The sequence below is a fragment of the Monomorium pharaonis genome, chromosome 10 (assembly GCF_013373865.1).
Source record: "Monomorium pharaonis isolate MP-MQ-018 chromosome 10, ASM1337386v2, whole genome shotgun sequence".
NCBI lineage: Eukaryota > Metazoa > Arthropoda > Insecta > Hymenoptera > Formicidae > Monomorium > Monomorium pharaonis.
The window spans coordinates 8,406,219-8,425,142 of record NC_050476.1 but is presented as its reverse complement, the minus strand read 5'-3'; the positions used below and the strand labels follow the sequence as shown (position 1 = coordinate 8,425,142).

General features: G+C 31.4%; 2 protein-coding genes across 7 annotated transcripts in view; one reads left to right on the top strand and one right to left on the bottom strand.

Annotated features, from left to right (window-relative positions):
* Nucleotides 1-18,924, bottom strand: part of LOC105833238 (neutral ceramidase) — a 69,290-nt gene that overhangs the window by 38,817 nt on the left and 11,549 nt on the right. For all 5 annotated transcript variants that reach the window (XM_036292743.1, XM_036292744.1, XM_036292741.1 and 2 more), the window contains one exon: nt 14,893-15,099. In XM_036292743.1, coding sequence (XP_036148636.1) covers nt 14,893-15,099 — 207 coding nt within the window. The remainder of the gene's footprint in view (nt 1-14,892; nt 15,100-18,924) is intronic.
* On the top strand, nt 6,297-10,791 carry LOC105833239 (cuticle protein 19). Of its 2 annotated transcripts, none has more exons than XM_012674816.3 (3): nt 6,297-6,385; nt 7,843-8,109; nt 9,956-10,791. In XM_012674816.3, exons 1-3 carry the CDS (start codon nt 6,377-6,379, stop codon nt 10,235-10,237), a joined length of 558 nt encoding a protein of 185 aa, XP_012530270.1. In that variant the 5' UTR covers nt 6,297-6,376; the 3' UTR covers nt 10,238-10,791. The 2 variants fall into 2 exon arrangements, with proteins under 2 accessions (XP_012530270.1, XP_012530269.1); XM_012674815.2 differs by having other exon boundaries at nt 6,362-6,385; nt 7,810-8,109.

Sequence of the window (18,924 nt, the reverse complement as noted above, 5' to 3'; positions counted from 1 at the left end):
GATATATTTCACATATTTTGAGAAAATTATTAAAAAATTACAAATTTTTTTATATGGGATTTAAAAGTAATATAAAAAAAAGTTGGCGGCCATATTGTACCTAGATCAAAAATTACCTCAATAAGAAATAAGTATATAACTACAAAATTATATAAGAAATTTAAATTTTTGATATAAAAATTACCAATTTTTTCATACTGGATTTAAAAGTAATATGAAAAAATTGGTGGCTATATTATACTTAAATAAAAAATTATTTTAATAAGAAATAAGTATATAACTAAAAATTTAAATTTTTATATTAACAAAAAAAACAAAAAAGTACAATTTAATTTTTAATAAAAGGTATATAAACTGCAAAAATGTGTTATTGGACCAAAATATTTACAACTTTTATATATATATGTTCATTTATAATATAATTGTAATAGATTTCTAGTTTCAATTTGCTCTGCAAGGACTATACTGATATATATTCTTAAACGATCAGTGCGTTTTACGAGCGAATAATGTCTTTAATTATATAGAGACTGTGAGAAAGGATAGTCACTGTCTATAAGTATACCTGTTATTCTTGTCGTTATGACCCTTAACGAGTGTATTGTCAACAGTCACACCTTATTTTGTCATTTAAATTTGTGTTTATACGAAAGACGTATGATTACATAATTCTTCACCTGCAATCAACGAGCTGACACGTATTACACGACCGTGAATAAATAGATTGATCTCACCGACACCTTCATCGCTTTATCCACGGTACTTTTTTGTTGTTTAAAATAAATGCAAAATGTTAATGTACAAGGTAAAATGAAAACTATTACATTGCAATTTCTGCAAAAAAAACTATAGACTGTGTTAAAAAGTATTTTCCTACTGCATACAAATTATATGCATGACAACGTATAAAAATATAGGTACTAATTAAAGAAAGAAATAAAAGAAAAGGCTTACAGAACAAATGAAGTGTTACTGTATTTAAATTCGCCACTTCCATCATATTCATAAAAGCATATTAAAATTTATCGTGACTGCTCAATAACTATTCTATAAGTAATTAAAAGCGTTATCCCATGACATAAAGATAAATTCACTTGCCACGAGATACTGCCGTGTCTCTCGATACGTTCTTCTCACAATAGAAGTCAAACGTAATAGTATTACAGCATTGCACTTGGCTGAAAAAGAAAAGATAAGAAGAAGCTATTGTGAGTGAGTTGCGACACTCAAAAGTAAATAAAATGCGTATTCTATTCTTTCTTCGAAAATAGAATGCTATTCCTCAGAGCCATATGTGTAGCGTACAACATGTTTGAAAAGATTTATATGCACAGAGGAAGATTATAATGAATATTAATGTCAAATTAGATTGTTATTAATTGTTAATATTTATACAAATTAAAAAATCTATTTGTAAAAAAATGTGATAATTTGAATTATAAATAATACTTTATTTGTTGTATTTTGGAAATTAAAATATACATATCCTTTGTTTAAAAAAAGGGGTACATACAGATACAGATTTAAATTTTATTAAAATTTTACTTTATTATAAAGTTATTTAAAAATTTATTTTAGCTATAATAGAAAAGTTACACTAAGAGAAAAAATAGTAACAGTAACTATAATATCACTATAATTTATAATTATTTTTAGATCTAATCATATTTTTATTGTTATTCAACAATATAAAATATAGTTTAAATTACATTAAAATTTTTATAATAATAATATTGATTTATCCAATTTATGATGTAATTGCTATAATCATGAGTTTAATATAGTAATAGTTATACTAAAAAGCAATCACTATCAGCGATCGCAGATCATATTAAAGAATATGTGAGTGCTCAGTATATGATTGGTTCTTGCCCTTAGTCTTCATTCCCTCCCCATGCGACCGTATGCTACCGGGGCCGCAATCTGCGATCGCTGATCACTATAAGCATATGGATTATTATTACCAATATCATTATAATAATTATTACAAAAATGATATTACTGACTATAATTATTTTACTGTGCAATTATAGTCGCAAACATCACACATTTTTTTTTAGTTTATCTATTTCTATTATTCCATAATAGAGTTTTACTTAAACAATTAAATACAAATTTAAATATGAATGTTTTTCTATGCAATTTATCGAGTTATTTAATCTGAATGATTTGATGTATATAGAAAAAGTTTTCATTTAGCACGAAGATCGATCCTGCAGTACATTATAGGTAATTTAATCTCTATCTTACATTTAACATTTTTATTGGTCGAATTTAACTTATAAAATTTAAACATTTAACTTATTGTATAAAAAAGATATAAAATTTATATATTTATGTATAATTAAAGTATTATATAATACATTAAATATATACTAAAAACATTTTTCAACAATTTCTACTAAACAGATAAATATTGATTAAAAATGATAATTAAATTATATGCTAAGTAATATAAAAAAGATAACATCGAAAAATTTATATTTATAATCTAAAAGCATTATAGAATTATGTAGATTTTTCTTATTTAATCTATTGAAGGTATTTTAAAGAATATAAGCTTTTTTTATTTTTTCATCAACTTCACACAATTTTCATCGGCTAAGATGCGAGAGGGAAATTATTTTTCTTAAAAGAGTCTCTCTCTCTCTCTCTCTTTCTCTCTTTCTCTCTTTCTCTCTCTCTATACGAATCATTCTAACCGTGATTTTACTTGGCTTATATAGATTCAAATGGCATCAAACTACTTGAGATAAATTATGGAAGAAGTCTTTCGCGAATTTTTTTATTCTTTTTTTTTTGCTGGCATTGTTGTCGCCGTCGTTGTCATTTTCATGAAAGACGCCCAAATAGACGACCGAACTTAATTCAGCGTAACACCAGATTCCTTTATGAAATCCTGTTGCCACAGTTGTCGTCAAGTAATAAACGACTGCGTAAGAAACGGTTGGCTCGCAGTTAAAAGAAAGTGGTAATACCTCGTCGGTTAACGAAATCGTCCGCGGAAGCGGGCAACCTTCAATTACACGTCCGGTAGATATAATGTCATTGGTAGAAAAAAGAAATAACAGCAAGGAAATGGGCCGCGCCGCTTATTAGCGCACTGTATACGAAAATCCGAATTTAGAGCGCGACTCCGCGGCTCACGAATTGCGAAACACGTCAACGCGAAGCGTGACGGCGATTCGGGCGATTCAGGCTCGCACAATGTTACGTAGATCCAGCCCATGCGATAAACGGAAAGCGGAGATGAAATAACAAGAGCCATTTTGCATGTTTCTGCAAAACTGCACTTCGATAATATACGAGTGAAATATAAACTGGCAGAATTGTAATTCTGATCATCCGTCCGAATTAAGGCGATCGATCGTCCACACACGCGCGCCGTGAAGCGTATGAAATTTCATCCCGTCATTATCAGGAAAAATGTATTTATTCTCGTGAAGAAAAGAAGTCCACGCAATACTGTCTCTCGTGATTAAAAAAAAAACATACTTTAAATTAAACTTCAAATGATCGATCTTTGCCAGAATCAACACGTTACGCATTTCACATACACACTGCAATTATTAAAGTAATAGATTTCGACATATCGCGCGAAAATAATGAAATTACGCAATTCTCTCTCTCTCTCTCTCTCTCTCTCTCTCTCTCTCTCTCTCTCTCTCTCAGAAACATTGAACAATAAGTCCGGCACAATATTACGTAAACGCGCAACAAAAGAATTTGGGCTGAGATCGAAAGGTTTTGTCGCTTATGATCTTGATCTAGATAGATCGCGCCAGTAATCACTCGGGCGGGACCGACCTTTTCTTTTTTTTAAAGGTGGTTGCCAGATCGCATTCACGGAACGATGATGTGTACGTTACGTGCGCAAAGAAATAGCATTACTCGTTACGCGAAGACAAACAGGCTTTGTCGAGAATTGCGTAAGAATAGAACTGAAGCTACCACGCCTTTGTCGGCTAAAACCAGAAATATATTCGAGAATTAAGTTTCTTGCATGTGAACATTGCGTATATATTTGGTAATTTATACAGTAGCGAAGAAATAAAGAAAAAAATTACGCTACAAAAACTACAAAAAGTTTTGTTTGTTCACATTATTCAACGACACAATGGACTATTTATGTGCCATAGTGTGTGTATTTTATTGGAAATATTTTAAGGAATTTTTGTAATGTACAGTTGGGCATATTTTGTGATATTTTTGAAATTATTTATTATTCAATAAATTATTTTTTACAAACAAATTAATTGCACAATAGATTTAATACTGTGATCGAAACTCACGGTAGCTCAGCTACATATTTATAATGTATTTTTAAACATAAACTTTATTTGTTAATTTAAATTTATATATATATATATATATATATATATATATATATATATATATATATTATATATGTGTGTACATAAATAAAAGTAAAATATATGAGTTTTAAACACAAATTAATTATTATAATAATTTCGTTCATTTTATATATTTTTCAATCAAATCTTCATACATATACATCGTGTGTTTTTAAATAAATACTATATTGAAAATGTGAGCAATATCTTTACTAAGAAATAAAATACTTGTAACAATTATAATGAAAAATTTTAAATTGCCCTTCTGTTCTTTTTTTATTTTTTGCTCTTTATGATACTAGGTATCTCATGTTTCATTATCATTATAAAACAAGAAGCATTACAAAATGAATTCCGCTTATCGTCCTGCTTTAAAGCTGTACAAGCTTTAAAGCTATACGAGATATCATCTGTCTGTATAAGATCGCATGGCTGTTAATTTAGTAAAAATTCATTTTTATATAAAATGATATAAAATTTCATTAAAATAAAAAGCGGGTTAGTAAGTTTTTCAACATAAGTTTGTCGTAATTAACGAATATATCCTTTCTCTTCTGAATGGTCTGTAACGCGCGATTCGGTTTTATTTCGCGAAAGAATTCGGCGTAAACTTCCCGCATTAATTATGCATTCTCTTTCTGTGTTATGTGTTCTCTATGCGGAGAAAAATGCGTAAGCGATTTCAAAAAGAAGAATAATATTAATTCAGATACGAATATGTGAAGAGCAAAAGAAGGGATGAAAGAGAGAAAGAGAAAGAGAGAGAGAGAGAGAGAGAGAGAGAGAGAGAGAGAGAGAGAGAGTGAAAGAGTGAGAGCGTTTGCTTCTATTACGCTGAGACATGACGTAACGTTTATGCGCGCAGTAACAATGATGCATAAGCAATCGACTGTTCTTTCATGTAGCCTTTACGCTATAATTTATAATTGAAGCAAGTAATAAGAGAATATAATATCAACATTGCTAACCTCGGTGAAATTAAATTATCTCCCATCTTTTACCATCAAATTTTATATTTAAATCCTCTTTCATTCAAATTTGTCCCATGCAAACTGAATTGTAGTACAAGATCTATTTGAAATATGTCACGTTACATTAATAATGAAGTATTATTTGTACCAGCGTGTTTTCACATTGGAAAAAAAACATTCCATGTTTTCAGTCAAAGAAAAAATTTTAATGCAAATACATTTCTACCTAACGTAATTAATAAATCTTCCTCTGAAAATTATTCACAAAGCATGAGGTTTGTTGCAACTAAATACAGATTTGTTTCGCCAAACCGCTGACGGAGGATGAAATAATTTTTAAAACATTTCCGTTCAATTTCACGTTCACTTGGCTACCTTCCGCCGTTTGAGACGGAATTGCGTCCAAGCTCCACGTCTTTAGTTGCGAAGCAAACAATTCGAAAAACAAGGTTTGTCCGCCGCTGATTACCTCCCGTCCTTTCGACATAATCGGCTTTGACGGCCGAATCGATCCGTTGAAATCTTTTAAATAAACGAATATAACTGCTAGACTTGCACGAGTGAGTAACACCGGCGAAGAGTAACGATACGGCAATCTATCTTACCCGTCCCGTTCGATTAAGGCGGCAAAATTTTATCCGTAACAACTTTTCCGATCGTCTCCCCCAATCGAGTCGCGAGCGTGACGGTCGATATTTGAATAGCACGAGGCGACGACGGTATAATCCCTTTCAAAGGATTTTCGCACGAGTGAGTAACGCCGACGTCGCGCGTCGTGTGCCGTCGAGAGCACGTGGCTCGTATACCGTACGTTTTCTCATACACAAAAAGATACCTCTCGCGGGGAGGTAGGGTACAACCTAAGAGACGGCCGACCAGAAAGAGTGGTGGCACCCGAGGCCGAGAGCTTTTGCCCGGAACGGAGCCATCCTGAGGTGGGAGATGGATATAAGCCCATCGTCCGGGAATAATGCTATCAGTGACTTCGCGCCCGACACAGTCTCGCATACGGTAAACGTGGCGTGAGCAGAGAAACATTGTGGAAACATCATGCTGAAGGTACGGCGGGAAAGAAAGAAGGAAGGAAGGCTCGCGGGGCCTACCAATATACGAGTGTGGTATGAACGAGAGTGGGTGGTGGGCGGCTGGGTGAGACCGCGCGAGTGTGCGACGCTTTTCTCATCGGGGCCGCGCTCGAAAGAACTTCCGGCGCCGCGCCTCGCCGCACCGCGCGCCGTGTCTATCGCGTTCGAATGAATCTCCCTTACTTACACTATAATATTATCTCCCGTCCGTTACGCGAAACCGCCGGAGTCTTATCTATTACGGATTTTTCCGTCGAGAGAGAGAGAGAACAAGAAAAGAGAGATAATTCCAAAATCGCTTTTCGTTAAGCTAATGAATACATCGGAGTTTAACACTCCTTTTCAATGTCCCCTTTTAATTAACGAGTCTTTTGTCTTCCGTATCGCGTGCCGTAAAGTTGTTTAGCTCTGCACGCGTATTATTCGGTGATGAAGCCTTCTCCATCTCTCCAATTTTTATAATCTCTTTTCTTAATTACCCCGTAAATTACTCATCTATATATCAAATTTTTATAATAAAGCTATTTATAATTTGTACGTACATATTTTCAAATATTCTTTTTTTTTTTTTCTTTAAAATTATTCAAAGTGACAATCTATTTTTTAATAACTTTTAGAATTTGCCTAATGTTAATATCACATCTTGAAAGGAATTGTAGAGAATTTTACTGTACGAGTTGAAATTCTTTCAGCTTTCGATCAGAAATCCGATTTCTCTTTCTCCCCGATCCTCCGGTTTACCTCAAAGTACCGGAATCCCAGGCTTTCTCAGGCATGAATATTCGTACCGGGGGGGTGTAATAGACCTCTTATTCGCGACGTATCATTTTCATCGCGACGGATAAGGAAGCGAAATTCTTAACCGCTTCCGCGGCGTTTCATTGACTTACGATCTATTGGCCCGCGGACAACAAGGTCGGCGTGAAAGTGAAAAGGGGGAGAGGGAGGGACGGTCCTCTCATCGGCAGGACTTCCGATTCGAGGCTTTTAACGAAACATCGAAACTCGAGAAGCGCGTCTCACCGCGCGGAGAGACTTTCTCGATAAATCAGCCCCGATGACTTTCCAAAACTAGCTTCGTCCCATGGTCTCGTCCGAGAGCTCTCGCCTCGACGGGTGACTATATAATGAAAATCGCCTACGTTGCATCGCAACGTCGATTATCCGCCGTTAACTACTACGGACGCGGTTTTGAAACATTGCACGAGCAACGGCGCTAGACGAAGGAATAACTTTTACAGGACAATCTTCGAGAAGAGGAGAAAAAAAAAGAAAGAGAGAGAGAGAGAGAGAGAGAGAGAGACAAGAGAAGACAGCAACGTTGTAGAGAAATTTGAAAGAAACTATCGAATCCTTGACACAACTTTGCGTATTAACAATCTCGTTTTTTTCCCACAGAAGAGATTTACGATCGCGAATTGTGGCTTTCAGACGATCGCTTTCCTCTGCGCCGCGCTGGCGTGCAGCCACGCGGTGGTTCTCAGCGGCTACAACGGCTACAACGGCGGCCATGGCCTGTCGGCCTACGGCGATTACGGCGATCTCGACGGATACCTCGGTTCCGCCGGATACAAAGTTTTGCCGACGGTCGCGGTTCCGGTGCACGCGGTGTCCGCCGCGCCGCTCCACGTGGACGCGTCTCTGGATCACGAATTGCACGGCTACAAACAACACATCGATCAGGACCATGACTATTACGTGAGTACCTCTTCCATATCTCCCTTTCGTATCTCCTTCTGCAAGTCTCTTTAATATTTTCTCATTTCTCAATGTAGAAAGAACGTTTTCATATGTTTTCTCGAAGCTCCTTAGAAAAATCTTGAAAATTCTCCGTTTTCGCAAATGCGGGATTTAAGATGATAGTTTACTTTATTGGAACCGATAAAAAATTTCGTTTTAAGAATTTTAAAAAGTATTGAAGAGCAATATTAAAGTATAGCTTTTATAAAAATATTTCTTCATTTTTTTAGGGATTATAATAATATTGTTGTTATCATAGCTTTTTTTGTAGATAATGTGTAGGTGGCGTTAAAAATGGGGGTAGTAGATAATTAAAACCCAATGCTTAAAATGAAAAACAAATTTTTTTATTTACACAAATTTGTACGTTGACTGATCCATAATTAATATTAAAAACTGAAAATAGATAACATTTTAAGATTTCGATCTTATTTAATATTATTTTAATTTTTAAAAGGCTCGTCAATTTTCCACTTTAAATACTGGTTGTACTTGTAGTTCAGTCGAGGCACAAATTCGTATAAATTAAAATACAAGTTTCTTACAAAGTTGCATCTTAATTGCCGTAATACTTTTATCAAAAATTCTTAAAAACAAGCTTTTTGGACCTAACAAAATAGAAAACTTTCTTAATAACATTACAGTGAATATAGTAATCGATATATTTGCACGTGGTTTTAAAGGCAAATCTACATGTTTCCCATACACCTTCAACTCCCACTTCAATTTCGTTAACAATATTTGATATAAATTTCCGCACGGTTCTGTCTGGAAACTGTCAAGATCCATCAAGACTCGTGATATTTCCAGACGCCTGAGGCATATATGTTAATTTAAATTCCTGTCTCTTTGAAAAGCGACGTCTGTGTGATGAAGGTATTTCCTCTGTCCTCGCCGTATCTTATTGTCGAGCCTCTTTCCGCAACGCTCATTGTCGTCGCTTTCTCGCGATGTTAATTGTCACTAAAAACGGCAAGTAATATCGTAAAACGAGAAAACGTCGCACTACGTGTGCGAATAATTACGATATAACGTTGCGTCTCAAAAGCGCGCGAAACTGTGCAACGCAAGTAGCTTCATTGAACGTAAGAAGTTTTATTAGGGCAGCTTTATTAGATGATAGAACAAATTTATCACAAAATTAAATTTGCAACATATAAAAAGTATCCTACCCATTTCGGTATATTAACATAAAAATTAATTTATCTTTTAAAAATACATTATGTATATTTTTAAAATAATGAAAACATTATAGAAAAATTAAAGATATAACACTTGAAAGTAATACAAGAAGTTTTGAAAGTTGGATTAAAAATTATTTCAATAAAAAAAGTGGAAATGCTTAATTCTTTACTTTTATTGACCAATTAAGTATAATGATATTTAAAGCACTATTAACAGTACTTCTAATAATTATTGTAAGTACTAATTAATACTAAAATTGATCAATTTCTTTAAGAGATGAAACGTAATGAAAAAATAAGGACAGAATCTCAATTTTTTATGTAAGTATTTAAGATGTTTAGAAATATGAAGCTTTATTGCGATGCAGAGATTAATTTTTCTTTAAATAAAAAAGAATTATATTTATTTGTTTTACACACGATTAATACGCACAAAGACGATAATTACTGCAACTACCAACAATTTTGCATAGAAGCATCAAAGCGTGTAAAACATAACGCGAGCTCGTGACATGAATATTAAGCTAAAGCTCTTAGCATTTTAACTTTAGTACGCGGACATCCGTCTCCGCAAACTTGTCAGAAATTCGCGTCATAATGACACTGTGTGCTCATTATAGTCGCACCCGAGGTACACCTTCAATTACGGCGTGCACGATCCGCATACTGGCGACGTGAAGACCCAGCACGAGGTGCGGGACGGCGACGTCGTCCACGGTTCGTACAGCGTGAACGAGCCCGACGGGAGCGTGCGTATCGTCGAGTACACGGCGGACGACCACAACGGGTTCAACGCCGTCGTGAAGAAAGTCGGACCGGCGATACATCCAAAACCGGTGCCGATCGTCAAGTACGTCTCGCCGGCGCACTTCAACAGCTACGACTACGAGAAACATTATTAACTCCGGCCATCGTGTAAATAGCATCGAATCAGGCGGGTTTCACTAAGAGGCATTTGTCGATACTTAGTCTGCTAGTCAATGTGGCAGCGAAATATGTTTTCAAGTTCGATCGGATCTTCACAAATGGATTCAGTTGATCATTGGTCGTCGACAACGGACAAAAGAATCGGGAATTATTTTTATGTACAAAGAGTTTTCATGTAAAACAATTAGATTTTAGGAGGGTTTAGGATTATTTCTTTAATATACCGTACGGTAAATATATATAGTTTACAACTGAGATTATCGAGGAATATTGATTCACATATTCCCTGATATAGCGCTTGATATTTTCTACCTACCTGAAATAAAAATATTTTTATCTTACAAGGAAACTCACGGAAGTGTTTTTCTACGATTTTGAAGAGTTTTTAATAATTTAGATTAAGATAAAGGACGTTTTTCCTATACGTATTTTTGCACTCTTTTTGGAAGTAAAACACCCTTTGAAAAAAAAATTGGCATTTTTCTTTCATAGCGAATATTGTCAAGACTATAATAAAGAAGAATATGTTTTAAATAAAAGTTGAATGGTTAAAGTACTTTATTAATAGTGGTTTAATATTTTTTTGTATTTCCCCTATTATTCTTAATTTTAAAAAAGTTTTTTTTTAATTACAAAAATTTAGTTTAATACAAATTTATAATCATATGTGATAATTGTTCCACATATTATTTTCAAGAAATAATTACAAATGCTTACATATATATATATATATATATATATATATATATATATATGTAAGCATTTGTAATTATTTCTTGAAAATAATATGTGGAACAATTATCACATATGATTATAAATTTGTATTAAACTAAATTTTTGTAATTAAAAAAAAACTTTTTTAAAATTAAGAATAATAGGGGAAATACAAAAAAATATTAAACCACTATTAATAAAGTACTTTAACCATTCAACTTTTATTTAAAACATATTCTTCTTTATTATAGTCTTGACAATATTCGCTATGAAAGAAAAATGCCAATTTTTTTTTCAAAGGGTGTTTTACTTCCAAAAAGAGTGCAAAAATACGTATAGGAAAAACGTCCTTTATCTTAATCTAAATTATTAAAAACTCTTCAAAATCGTAGAAAAACACTTCCGTGAGTTTCCTTGTAAGATAAAAATATTTTTATTTCAGGTAGGTAGAAAATATCAAGCGCTATATCAGGGAATATGTGAATCAATATTCCTCGATAATCTCAGTTGTAAACTATATATATTTACCGTACGGTATATTAAAGAAATAATCCTAAACCCTCCTAAAATCTAATTGTTTTACATGAAAACTCTTTGTACATAAAAATAATTCCCGATTCTTTTGTCCGTTGTCGACGACCAATGATCAACTGAATCCATTTGTGAAGATCCGATCGAACTTGAAAACATATTTCGCTGCCACATTGACTAGCAGACTAAGTATCGACATATATATATATATATATATATATATATATAATTCATGTATCCGTATATATGCCATCTATGCGTTCTACATACTGAAACGAATTTGTTTTATTCTGTTTAACTGCATGCGCGAAATGACGTTAAAAGTAAGTCAGATACCATTTCACCAATAGCAGAAAACATAGGAAACATAAAAGAACCCATCCACTTTTCGACGGATAAGTTTTATTGCATACATGATCTATTTCCTGCATCATTGCATCAATAAAAGATAACGTCTTGTTAATGCATTATTCGTAATATTCGTATTAACAATGTATGCGAATAGAACAATGTAAATTATTTTCCGCATAGCGTTGCGACTATACACACACAATAAGCATACTATACATATATAATCTTGATCAGTGAAATATTCGTTTAACTTTAACCACGGAGCAAATAATTGCAATGATTAATATGTACATTTATTTGAAGATAATTACATTGCAATTATTTTCTCTACGGTTAATGTTAAACTAATATTATGTAAGAATAATAATTTTATTATATTTTATTCATATAATTTGTTTTTAATTAAAGTAATTCGTATGATGCATACTTTTGTATACCACAAAAAAATATTTAATTGATTTTATTAGTTTAATAAACACATTCTAATTTTATTATTACTGTTATCATTATTGTTATCATTATTGTTATCATTATTATTTTGTATTATTATTATCTGAAGATTATTATTATTACAAAAGCTTTTATTTCCATATTTATTGTACTTTACTGATTTGTCTTCAACATTTCGCATAGCCAACACGGTATGAAATGAATTCGTTTTAACGAGCACACAGACGGCATGGAATTGTGTCCATATATATATTTATATATACGGACGTTTGTTATTTTTCGAAAGTGGTATTTCGGAAATAACTATATCACTTATAAAATTTGTATAAAAATAATGTTTAATTCTATTATTTTAAAAAATCAACATTTTTAAGGAATAAAGTGGCAAAATGTTTTTTTTTAATTTTCTAAAATTACTTATACGTACTAGTAAATATTTTTCCATTTCTATTTATGATAATTTTCTATATTTTTGACGATATTCACTTCAAGGGAAAATAACAACTTTTTCAGAAGTTTTTCATCTACTAAAAGTGTAAAAAAATATATATTAAAAAATGCGTATTTACTTAAATTTAAAGTATATTAAAAGTTCATAAAAGAAGAAAACTGTTATTGTTTACTTGTTTATCTCTTCTCTATTTTGTTTTGCTTTACTTCAAAGCATCTTATTACACAACAGCAGCAGGAAAAAATCGATTAGGTTCGCAAATAACAGGAATTATTTCATTAATTTATTTCAATTTTAGTCTAAAAATTTGCGAAATCGTACAAAAGCGAGCCCTTGAAAAAAAAGATTATTTGACGGAATTGGAATCGCGATGTAATAGCACGCGCATGTTTGAAATATCGATTTACATTTGCAGAACAACTACGTAATAACGTAAAATACTTATTCTCAAAATGCCTCTTGTGCGTTCAGTTTTAGATTTTTCATACACTCTAAATACAATGCTACAATTAATTTAGAAGAAATGCGTAAACGTTTGAACGCCTCGTGGAAAATATTATGCTCATTAAAATCTGTCCGAGAACTTTTGCAATCTATGTGCAACAGTGTGATAATATGAAATAACTTCACATTGCAGAGTTTGTTAGATTTAAACTTGTTACGGGAATGAAAAACTCAAATATCAAATATCAAATAAATGTGAAACGAATAAAAAGAATAAATATATATGTATATTTTTTTTAATGATACGTAATTGTCAAAATTATCGGCTAACAAAACAGCTAGCGTGTTTCAAAAGTACAATTGACAGAAACGTGATCTTTTGTACCCACGTGTATGTAAAATCATATGAAGAATTGATATTCACGATGTAATTATATAAAATTGGTTTATGTCAAAATAAAAGTACGATTGATTAGGTTATAAATATTCATATGTGTGTTTTACTTCATTTTACTTGATGTAAAATATAGATATCGTGTATTAAGATACTTCATTGTTAGAACTTTTTAGTTAATCTGTCGTTATTCAACTATTCAATAGAGAAGCACTTGATGATAACGAAGTAACGTATAATCTTCTGAAGAAATTGTAATAAAGTACAAGAGACTGTAATTTCTTAAATAATACCTCAATGCACCATAGTAGTTTCAATGAAAGCAAATAGTTATGTAACGGAATTAATTTTAAAAAAATTACAAAAAGAGACAATTTACTTCGTTGTTACCCTGAAATCGCTCAACTAAGAGAAAAATTTACTTTTTACAATTATAATTTTTCAGTTTTATTATAAATGTTAAATTCTTTTATTAATCTTAGTCGAAACTGTAATTAAAATTATTTTAAAAAATAAGTGATAGATATATCAAAGTAATAATTATTCAATAATCCTGGTTAAATTTTATAATCAAATCATTAGAAAATCCTTAGAAAATAAGAGAAATTATACTTATGTAACTTTTATGACAAAAAAGTTCTTTATCTCTCCTCTTACGCATGGATGTACTGTTTTTAATAAAGTAAGATTTCTGGAATTTCAGTACCAAACCAGCGATCAATGTCTCGGGATGCATAGCTCTAATTAGCGTATGCTCTTAATGAATCACACTGCGCGCGCAAAATCACCTAATTTGCCTGATAACGATCTCGACGCGTTGGCGGCTTGCACCGCTAATAAGTTTCACATATGCCACCGCGTAATTAACAATACATACATAGGGAAGCGCGCAACCAAGTCGCTGATACAAGCAGTAACACGTTCAGTTACTTATGTGCAATGTGCCGCTTTGTCCGAGCACTTGAACTTACTCGCATTACCATGACCGTAAAATCTACTTGCACGCTTTCCAATTATTTTAGTTTCACGCTACAGCGGCGTAATCTGATATTTACGTTTAATTAAAAAGTCCGTTTTTGGCGTTTATGAGAGAAATCGTTAGAATTTTTGTTTGCTTGACTTTTTAAAGTCAACGCACGGCAGACCATTTATGATATAGGAAGCGTCCAATATACAAGTACTAGTGGTGTGATTTAAAATTACAAATGATCTCTTACTGCACGCATCTTGCGCAATAAGGAAAAGGCAACACGAAATACGAGTATCATAAAAATGGCAAGAAAAGACGCACTTACCGCGGCCTCTTGGTAAATTTTGTGAGCAATAATGCTCGTGCTCTCAAACATATCCTTTCCAGGACCGGAGGCAAAGCACATTTCCTTTTTTCCGGGGCACGTATACTGATCGGAGCAGTTGCTTCCGGAGAATTCGCACTTTGGTCCACGTGTATTTGGCGAAACGTCGCCAAGATTAGTCGAGGCAAAGGTAGCTACGAACTCACCCTAATGGCAAGAAAAAAATATTATGGTATTTGCATTATAATGTGTGTATGTGTGTAAAAACCCTCACAGCAAATTAACCGTTCAATAAAGTTATGATAATCTTAAATTGTAAGATGATACCATTCCACAGAGATTAATTAACCTATTATTAATATCCCAATAACATAAAAACGTCAAATCTTAAACTCATCCCGTTACAACAACCTTGTCAATATTATGATATTAATATTAATTATACAACATTACAGGGACTTTCTGAGAATGTTATTTATCAGAAGATACCTAAGGTAGAAAGATACCTAAGGTTGAAAAAAAATTCGCATTGTTCCCCTGTGCGATTGTTGTCACTCGATCCACAGTCACATTTATTACAGCATTGCTTAAAATTTCTGCAATCAGAAAAGCGGTTACCCAATTTATCTGTCCACCCAGCCACCGTCAACGTTGCCTGACTTCAAAGATCATACGGAAACTAACACTTCATGATGATTCATGGACACTTGATGTTCATGGATATATATTTATTATAATAGATCAACTTAATAGAAGTTGTCGGAAAGAAGAGAAATATGCATATTTAAATTATATTTTTAATAAACAAGCATATATTTTTTAATTAATTTTTACGTATCCAAAATAGCATGTAAAATATGTTTTTGCTATATTCAGAAAAAAGTAAAAAATAGACGAATATTTTATACACATTTGAAGTATTAAAAACACTACTGTTGTTAGTACTTTTAATTCTCGAAATGAATAATAATTTTTGATCAATTTAATACTGTCCAGTATTACATTTCTAAGGGTACCTGTAGCATAAGCAACATTTATTATTAAAAAATGCGTGCATGTGTTTTTCGAAATCAAACTATTATATTGAGTGATTTGATTGTTAGATAAATATCATTAGCTTTTAATAGTTTTCAATATTTTTATTTATTATAAACGACTTATTTATAATATTTTATATATGTCTATATATATAATATTATGTATTATAATTATATCTCTAACAATATTTACAAAACATTGATAAAATTCATTTGTCTAAATAACAGACAAATATTTTTTTAATTTAACATTTTTTACTTATTTAATATTTAAAATTTATTACAGTTTAATATTTATTTAATATTATAATTTTAATTAAATTTAATTTTTAATAAATAAAACATTATTGAAATATAGAAATATAAACATATTAATGCGAAAAAAATGATACAATTACGCGTAAGGTTACCGAAGTGTATTAAAATAATATTTTATTAACTTTCCAACAATACTATAGTAAAAAGTTATATTTTAAAGTTAGTGAAATATGCCAATAATAGATATACTCAGAAATATGTTGTAACCCAACAATCTTACTGCAATGTTCGATGCTGTGAGGGAAATTACTCTTCCTTTAATTAATTTTGTTGTTCAGTAAATATTATTATTAAAACAAAACAAAATTTTATAATGTCCTAAAGTATCGATTTACGTGAAAGTTTAAAATTACTTTCGGGCACATTCTACGATAAATTTGAGATGTGAAACAACATTTTATAACGCTTCGTTATAATAATAAGTAAATATTAGTATATAGAACTCAATCGATGAGGTATAACTTATTTCAAGCGAGAATACAGTAATTAACTGGTAATTAAGATAAGATTTTGTCCCTCTTTTTCTGTGTGAAATTGATCCAAAATAATTTTAAAATATGCTTATAAAAATACATTAGCTATTTTTTCAATAATTCTTGTATTTTTACATTTTGTCTTGTATTTTTATATTTTTACTCACGCATACGAGACTTATTTATTCAAGCTTAGCTAATGCAGCTTGATATGTAAATGCACATTGCAATCGTGCAGCACTTAAGAAATACAGTCGAATAAAAAAAGAAAGAACAGAGGAAAGCAAACGTGCAACAGTACAAACTAACAATAGGAAGGTCAAATGGATTCATTTTGAAAAGGAAAGAGAGATAATAGTATGGACACACACGCAACCTCTTCTGAATGTAGCTCATGAAACTGCAGTTTGCACGCGATGTGTAATATTTACAAATGAAATAATTTATTTAAACTCGGGACGTAATATGTACGTAGGTGCTTTTAAGTGCAATAATGCATGCTGTCTCAATGCAGTGGATTCGTTTATCGAAATTATTCATGCTTTAAAGATTTATTCACAATTTACTTTGTTATAAATTGAATCAAGATTGTACCGCAGAATTCAAAAATACGTTTATATGCATTATTTACATACTGTGTATCTCTTAATACGAATCCTTTTTAAATAGACAGTTGATGCAATGTTAAAATTATTTCAAATTGTATTGCAATACAGAAAGAACATTTTAAGATTGTTCAAATATCCGACATTATTTTATTGATAAAGAAAAATGTGTAATATTAAACATTAAAAAACAGAATGTATTATAATTTCCATTATTTCTAATAAAATCCGAATCTCCAGTTATCAATAGATCTCATTACTCATACAGATGATTCAACATAATTTATATAATTTACATCGTACTAGATATACATTGGAAATAACTTATATTTTATTTGTAAACGTTTAAATCTGAATCGAAAATCACAGCGTAACTTTTGTGAACAAAATACTGTAAGTCTCACACTGTATGTATATTATACATTGAAAAACTTATTTGATTGAAACAAAGTTTGATTATGGTAACCATATTTTTTATTTGGATATGAGAAAGCAAATGTTTTGATTGACACAACAAAACAATTTGGTTGGGAAAGTTGATAATATTAACATAAAATATTTATTCAGTGAATAAAATTTTTTATTATACAGACCTAAATTATTGATTGGTGTCTTTTTTAAATTTTAATCACTAAATTAAAATTATAGCGTTAGAAGATTGTTTAATTAATTCTTCCAATTAAATTAATCAAAAGAATTTTGTTTTCCCTATCAAAATTCATTTATTTCATTAGATCGCTGTTTTCGTTCAGCAGTAGAGATAAAACAAAAACCTCATTTATAACAGAACGTTTCTTTTTGACAAGGAAACCTCGCAAACTTTTAAATTCTGATTTTAATAAAATTTGGCATAAATGTAGAGGGAGTAAATGCATGAATTTATAAATTTTCCGTTTGGGCCCAAAAACAGTTTAAAGGGGTGAAACCACCCTTCAAAGATAAAGATATTTTTGCCTTTTTTTGATATATTTCATAAACTAAACAAAACATCAAAAAATATTTTACACAAAAGTTTTACAGCATAATACCTCTAACTATGCTATTTATTAAAAAAAGATTTTTTTTTCGAAAAAACTATTTTTTCCAAAAAATAAAAAGCATAAATAAATAGAGATATTTATGCTGTAAACTTTTGTATAAAATATTTTTTGATATCTCGTTTGATTTACGAGATATATCGAGAAAAGACAAAAATGTCTTTACCTTTGAAGGATGGTTTTACCACTTTAAACTGTTTTTTGGGCCCTAACGGAAAATTTCTAAATTCATGTATTTATCCCGTCTATATTTATGACAAGTTTTATTAGAATCATAATTTAAGAGTTTGTGAGATTCCTTTGTGAGACAATGTGTTTAAACATGCGAATTCCACAATTATAATGTGCTACATTTATATACTTCTTACGGGAGAGCATTTAGCCACAGTCTTACTTATACTATGGTTTAATCTATTATAGCTGTGCCCATATCGTGTAACAATTGTGCGTTAACGCACTCCCGCACATGGCGGCACATATTGCGAAATAAACGCGCTTATCATCGCTATTTGCACGAAATTTTGTTAAATCATGCAAATTCATACAAATAAAATATTTAGTT

Coding starts and splice junctions, on each gene's coding strand:
- LOC105833239 (XM_012674815.2), top strand. Junction 8,110..9,955: donor ATCAGGACCATGACTATTAC/GTGAGTACCTCT, acceptor TGCTCATTATAG/TCGCACCCGAGGTACACCTT.